Source organism: Spinacia oleracea, chromosome 3 (genome assembly GCF_020520425.1).
Source record: "Spinacia oleracea cultivar Varoflay chromosome 3, BTI_SOV_V1, whole genome shotgun sequence".
Lineage (NCBI taxonomy): Eukaryota > Viridiplantae > Streptophyta > Magnoliopsida > Caryophyllales > Amaranthaceae > Spinacia > Spinacia oleracea.
Genome location: NC_079489.1, coordinates 17,570,765 through 17,578,349, shown reverse-complemented (window position 1 = coordinate 17,578,349; position 7,585 = coordinate 17,570,765). Strand labels below are relative to the sequence as shown.

General features: G+C 33.4%; 1 protein-coding gene across 1 annotated transcript; it reads right to left on the bottom strand.

Moving 5' to 3' along the window:
- Positions 1-502: 502 nt before the first annotated feature.
- On the bottom strand, positions 503-4,041 carry LOC110802278 (probable peroxidase 26). The gene is made up of 4 exons (XM_022007728.2): positions 3,702-4,041; positions 2,668-2,847; positions 1,251-1,410; positions 503-1,141 (listed from the first exon to the last, which is right to left on the bottom strand). The coding sequence occupies exons 1-4, from the start codon at positions 3,954-3,956 to the stop codon at positions 708-710; spliced, it is 1,029 nt and encodes a 342-aa protein (XP_021863420.1). The 5' UTR covers positions 3,957-4,041; the 3' UTR covers positions 503-707.
- Between the last annotated feature and the right edge of the window lie 3,544 nt (positions 4,042-7,585).

Sequence of the window (7,585 nt, the reverse complement as noted above, 5' to 3'; positions counted from 1 at the left end):
TACGAAGAAACTACATAAAACTAGCGTAACAAAGCCATTTTTGTTGGTTTCCTTAGAAAAGACTAAGTTATTAGGAAGATAAATTGGAGGCTCCTTTTAAAACCTTAAACCGTTAAAAACCAAGAAAAGAAGCAGAAGAATAGTAACGGCACAAGACAATTGCAAATACCTTGTGATCAATTTGCTCACAAACGGCAAGAGTCAGTGAAAGTAACTCGAGAAACATGCTACGAAAAACGGGGTATTATGAATGCATGAAAAGTGTAAATGCACCCTATTGGATATATACCTTATTCTGTCACATGGCCATTCGGGCCAAGATGGTTGTTACATAAAATTGCATATATAGTCGATTGCATTGCAACTTGACATTATACAAATATTTTATTTTAAGAAAAAATATCTAAATATTAAAAAAATACTCCGTAATAAATTTATAAATAATTTATAGAGGTCAATTCAATGTTGATTGTTAGATTTGACAAAAGAAAAATGATGGAACTTTATTTTAAAATTGTACAGTGTTGTCCTGATTTATTCATTAGCTAGCTTCAAAAGCACAAACTCAAACAAATTAAGTTACAATATTGTAATAATAATAATTAACAAAAGAAAAGAAAAAACTCAAAAAAAGTTGAATGAAGATAATCGATCCCTAACTAATGCTTAATGGTTAATTAAGAATAGGGATAAATTAATTAATAATATTACTGAGTATTAGTGAAATGACAGTTGTTCCTGATCTCCCCTTGTTGTCCAGTTAAGACCTTGTAGTTCCCCAACCTGTTCATAGATAGCGCAAAAGACTTCCTGAAGTCTTCAAATCCTTCAACAGGATCTGAAAACTGTTCACTAAGTTGTTGCGTTTCGTTACCATACAAGAGTTGTTGATCAATTCTAAGAACAGCTTTCTTCGCCATTACGTTACTGTAGTAAGAGTTTGTGAATCTATACTCTCCACCGTTCTTGTTAAGGGTAACTAGTGTTTCGTGTTCTCCCTTCTTGTACTTCTCTGGACATTGCTTCCTTAACTCCTTTAGTCTCGATGAGTCTAGGGTTGGATCTGGTGTTCCTCTGCCTTGGAAGTTGTATAGACGGTCGCGTATGTAACGACATCTTGCCCTCCCCGTCGAATGTGCTCCTACACACAAATTATATCAGAGATCAGTAATGACACGTGTCACTTCCTTGTGTTAGCTAATTAAAAGAGAGATCAGTAATGACACGTGTCACTTCCTGATGTTACGTACCTAAGAGTGTAGTGAAGTCTTGAATATCAAGACCTCTAGCTTGGAAATATTCAAAAGCTTCTTCCCATGAGATATTTGGTGAAGGGAGGTCCACACTTGAAGCCTTTGAAAACAACCCATCCCTTCTTCCTGTAAGTATTGGGTACGATGGACCACCAGCCTGTAATAATACCATTTTCGAATATTAATTATTCACAATTTTATTAAGAAAAATGATTCAACTAGAAAAGTAACTATCAATGGTATTACTCCCTCTAAAACAAGGGAAACTAATTGTACCACCGACGAATGATAATAATAACAAAAAAAGTGCATTCTCTTTGTTGGAATGTGTAAATTTTCTCGAGTGGAAGAGTATTCGGTTGATCATATTTTTAATAATTATTACCTCCGTTTTACAGAGATGTTACAATTAATATTTCACAAATATTAAGATAAAAGTAAAAAAAGTTGGTTGAATATAATATAATATGGATAAAGTAAGAGAAATGTGTAAAAAGGTGGGTGGGTGTAAAGAGAAATGAATAAAGTAAGAGAAAGTGAGTGGAAAAATTGTAAATATTGTGGGTAAGAATGGTAAGGTAGTAAATTTTCATGTCAAAAATAGAATAAAGCAAAGTGTAAAGAACATTATGAAACGGACTAAACAGAAAAGTGTAAAGAACATTATGAAACGGACTAAGGCAAATTTGCCAAAAAGGACCTTTTATAACTCAAATTTTGCGAGAAAGGACCTTATATAATTTTTTTTGTGAAAACACACCTTAAAGTAATTTTTTTTGCGAGAAAGGACCTACGGAATGTTTCCGGCATTGACTGAGCTTTTCCGGCCATTAACTTGCACGTGAGCAGCACGTGTGGCTTACGTTGGCTAAAGACAATGATTTTCCTGACTCTTGAATTTTCAAACTTGATTTTATTTCGGTTTTTCTTTTCAACTTTAGGTTTTAAAGCTTAGAATTTTGGAGGAAAATTGGGTGTGATTAGCAAAATAATGCCATACGTGCTTCTCACGTGCAAGTCAATGGCCGGAAAAAACTCAGTCAATGCCGGAAATTTACTCTTGGTTGTCTTTCGCAAAAAAATTACATTAATGTGTGATTTCACAAAAAAAAAATTATATAAGGTCCTTTCTCGCAAAAATATTTACATTAAGGTGTTATTTCACAAAAAAAAATATATAAGGTCCTTTCTCGCAAAATTTGGATTATAAAAGGTCCTTTTTAACAAATTTGCCACAGACTAAATCGAAAAGTGTAAAGATCATTTTGAAACGGAGGTAGTATAAATTTGCTTGAAATTGGAGTTTGTTTAAGTTATCACAAATTCTTCTCGTTAACAAAGAAGTGTATCACAAATTCTTAAATAAAGTGATTGAGTTTATAATGAATATGATAAAGCAGGTGTAAAGTTATACCAAAGCGACAGAATCTCGAGTAGCAAGTTGAAGGATGTCAGAACAAGATACGACTCCTGGACATCTTGCTTCAAGGACTTGCTTGATCTTGTCAATGAATATAAACCCTCCGAGTCCTATATTTTGTGGTGCCTTTTTCTCAGAGTTCGGTCCATCTAAAAGGATTGACCCATCACATCCCTGCATAACAAAATGTAAGATTTTAATTTACGAACAGCATAAAATAATTTACCATATGTATATGACTGAAAATGTTGATGGAAATTATCTGAGATTTTTCACATAATGTACCAAGTACGGAGTATTATACAACACTACTACTCCGTACTAAACTATGGTATACGTGTATCTTGGCCTAGTGGAAATGATTTCAATCCCTACTAGGGGCACTTTGAGAGAGGGTTCCCCTTATCACTCCCCCCCACTCTCAAAGTGTCTAGTCTGCTAATCCGGGCGGGTTGACCCGTGCGGGATTCCGACCCAATAGGACTATTCATCTTACCTTGAAAAAAAAAACAAAACGTGTGAATGAATACGTGTGACTGTGTGAGTATCATATACGTAATATGTAGTGTATTAATGTACGATTAGTTGACCAGTCACCATGGCATACTTTCCCAACAGGGAAACCAAAGCACGTGATCGATGTTGATAATTAACAAAGGTTATGCTTATGCATCACTAATCAACATTAATTTAGGCTTTCTATTAAATTCCTTTTCCAAAAATTTATGGCAAATACTAAAACTTCTTTGTGCACCAGATCTAAACAGCTAATACAACAATGTCGACATTAAAACACGTACCACCTAGTTATGAAAAATTATAACAATTTACCGACATAACATGTATAATAAACCCAAGTTCAACTCGAGTTTAAGAAAATAAGCACGACACAAATCGTGCCTAATGACACACAATTTGGCACGATCTCATAGTGGGATAGTCCCTAGCACGGCCGACCTAGTGCCAACTTTAAATTTAATCGAATTGAGAAAGAAAATTAAATAATATAAGTAAGAGATCGACATTACCGTGACCATGCAATCGGAGTAGAGCAAGCGAAGAAGTTTAGGAGTAATACTTTTATCTTGATCCCAAAACACCTTGACGTTATGTTTCACATATGCTTCAACATGAGCACAAGTGTTAGTCTTTTTGTAGTATTGCCGGGTCAATGTATACCGAGGCACGGACACCGCCCCGTCTACATTTCCGATCATCGAACAAACCACAAGGGCAACTAATAGAGCCATTAGAGGGTACAAATATTGCTTGCCTCCCTCCATTTTACTCTCTTACCCGAAAAAACTTCTACTTATTTTTTTTTATCGCTCTTTATTCGGTGATCTAGCTCTTAAAATTTAGCTATCTTTGCTATTCAACTTACCGTTATTGGTAGATGATCTTTATAGACTAGAATGACAGCTTAATTGAGTAAATTTTACTCATCCTAGTGTACGTAACTATTTTATAACTTTACTATATTATACTCTTGTACGTAAGTATTTTGCTTCAATTTTCATGCATTATTATTAATTCATTCATTCATTCATTAGTTGTTAATTTAATTTGTTTGTGACACAATTTTCCTTGTATTGCCAAAGTCGGCTTTCAAGGAATTTTTAACTCTGACTAGCTTCTTTATGATATGCTCTCTCCATTTTTTTTATAACAATAAAATTCTATTTGTTTATTTTTGGGTGGAAGTATTACGTACTCCCTCCGTTCCAAAATGTTTGTTACGTTTGGACTTTTGCACGTTTATTAACGTATAATAAAGATTCTTTTGGTTTTTTATTAAAAAAAATAAATCAAGTAAAACCCCAATCCACTAATAATTACAACAACCAATAAGATTGTTTTATTTATCAAAATGAACCAATAATGGAAAAGCACAAAGATTGCTAACTTAACATACTTGGGAAATTGTAAAGAAATTTAATGAGTTGAAAAAATTGGACCAATTAAAATTAAAAGTTAGCACAAAAAATAATATTATAATAAGTTTATAAAAGGAAAGATTCCCCCATGTAACAAACATTTTGAAACAACTTAAAAGGAATACGTAACAAACATTTTGGAATGGAGGGAGTATTTATTCTATCCATTTGAATAATGTAAAAGGTTACTCCTAGAACTTTCCTATAAATCTTTCACGTAATTTCATGCAATCATAAATTAAAATATAATTTTTACTTTGTAGTCTAGTTTAATTGAAATTAGGGTTAAAACTTCATTTTCTTGATTTCTATTTGATTCTTTGTTAGAAATTAGAGAGGAAATAAGAAGGGAGGGAGAAGGAGATGGCGAAGAAAACGTGACATTTTTTTGGCAAAATGGGTTTCAATCACACTAATAAGTCACTAACTATATAAGTTGGGTGTAGAGAACAACATATTTTTTTGACTAGTTTCCTTAACTCGATTAGCATCACGTACAAAGTACATAGAGTAAGGTCGTAAGGGACTCTGTATAACGACATAAAAATGGTTAAGGTTGTTGCGTCACATTTAATTTGTTTCACATTATTGCACCCTAATAATATAATGTACCTTTACACAAATTCATTGGACCCAAAAAATTATATTTTAAAATGAAAAAAAGACTAGATTTCATCAAGAATTTCTTCTAACCTGATTTTTATGGTGTAGAAAGAGCCACAAGTGACTTTGGGAATTCGAGTCAAGAATTAGTATCACCAAAAATTTAACCAACTAAACTAGCTGACATCTACTATGAAAAGTTTTGTAGAATGTTGTTTTAAGGATTCAACTTAATTAGGTTATTGTCTCTTATAACTTATACGCCATAATGTATGATTATTAGAGGTATTGGTCCTTAATTAGGGCGGTAGTATTGGGACTTGGGAGAATTAATAAAAAAAGGGTATTCACATTGGCCACTGTGTTTATACACTCTCCTGAAGCGCAATGCATGTTCTGCAAACGTACATCGCAAGGAAAATTCACATGATTTTTTTTTTAAGCTTTTTTTTCAAATGTAATTTCTGGACTATTTGTTTACTTGGCTTTTAATTTCCACGATAATATGTACAACACGCTTGCTTGGCAACATAAAATAGTGAGAATTGAACAATTACTTAATTGCCATTGTTTTCCTTTTCGATCTTTAACGAAATTATTTAAGAAAAAGATGTGGCTCCATAAAACATTAATCATAAAAATTTCTAAAAAAAGTTCTTATTTGGAACAGTAAAATTATTTCCTTGCCCCTAAAATCCTTCACGGCTTATTTGGTATGTAATGGGGATAGGGATAGCCACATAGGGACAAAAATTGGGACAATGATTGAATTGAACATGAAAAATTCAATACATTTATCCCTATCCCTTATTTGATATAGTATTGGATATATATTCAGGATAACATAATAAATTTACTATATTGTCCCTTTAAAATAGTAAATTTAAACAATACTTATACTAACGGGATAAGAGGTATAAGGGTAAAGTTGTCTTTTCTCACTTTAATGAGAAATCCTCATTCCTATACCTACCTCCCCTAGATACGGAATATGAGGGATAAGGATCATTTTATACAGTGGTGGTGCCAGGATTTTCTCCTTAAGGGTTTGGAATCCTCAGACGCATATAATAAAATCATAATCCAAAACAAAATGCTGCTTCGTTTTGAATGCTATATTCAAGCCAAACATGCATGTTATACCAAGCAACATTAAAGCGACGCATACCTCCAATATCCCTTTGTTGAAAATTATGAGTGCGTGGATCACAACTCTTTTTTGCTAAATACCCTCTATTTACGGCATCCTCATCATCCGGATTATAATTTAAGATTGAGATTCTTAGCCACGGGGTCATGTTGAAAAAGATTAACATCATAAGTGCGCTTCTCCGCACTAAAAATTGGATGATTTTGAATTGGAGGTTCACTTTGAGGTGTTGGAGGTTCATTTTCTTGTATACGGAGCAATTTTATTAGAAGTTCACTTTGAAGTGTCGCGAGTTCATTTTTGGGTGGTTCAAGCAACCTTGAATTTGGGTTGGGGATGAACAAGTGGATGATTTTTGTGACTTTAAAATATGGTTTTTCCAAAAATGTTCTATACCTTTCATTTCATATCAACAAAATCAATCTATTCAAAATCATAGATTTCAATCTAGCAATTACAATAAAATATTTAAAGTTCAAACCCAACTTCCTAAATTATACTCTAAACTAAATCTAAGTTATCTGAGATAGTAACATTAAATATTCTATTCACGAATTCATCTATTGTTCAAAGATTTTTGATTCAATATTTCAAATTTCCAGTACAATAAATTTGCAAAAAGTGATTATAAAGCAAGGAAATTAATGGGTAAAGTTTATACCTTTGTGGGAGGGAGATGAGAATAGGACTATAGAAGAGGAGAGGAGAGGAGAGGAGGGTTTTAGGTTTTAGATTCTTGTGTTTACTGTTTTAGAGAACCAAAAAACAAGGGAGGAAAATAAAACGCAAGCAAGGATCGACCCCCTGACCTTTGGTTTGTTTGGTAAAGCTAAAACCAGTGCAGCACCACTTTCCTTTGTGTCACCTACTGCGTTCACAACTACATGACCCCTTCTTCCTTGTTTTTTAAACCTGCCAGTTTTTTATTTTAGCTAGCTAGTAAGGGTTTAGTTGAACCCAACCCTTACTAGCACCGCCACTGATTTTATATATCCCTATCTTTATCCCTCATTAATCATGGTTTCCTTGTAAACAAACATGGGATAAGAGTGAGAAGATATCAGAAATCTTTATCCCCACCCTTTATCCTTCTAAACAAACGACCCGTCATTGAAAAACCCAAATTTCTCTTAACAATAGTGTATTTACTGATTTGCTTGCGTTTTTCTTAACAATGGTTGGGTGAAGAGGAGTTTGGGGTTAGGGTGATTCCTTGGGGAGG

Coding starts and splice junctions, on each gene's coding strand:
- LOC110802278 (XM_022007728.2), bottom strand. CDS start 3,956: ATGGAGGGAGGCAAGCAATATTTGTACCCTCTAATGGCTCTATTAGTT. Junction 1,411..2,667: donor CTCGAGATTCTGTCGCTTTG/GTATAACTTTAC, acceptor GTATTATTACAG/GCTGGTGGTCCATCGTACCC. Junction 1,142..1,250: donor AGACTTCACTACACTCTTAG/GTACGTAACATC, acceptor ATTTGTGTGTAG/GAGCACATTCGACGGGGAGG.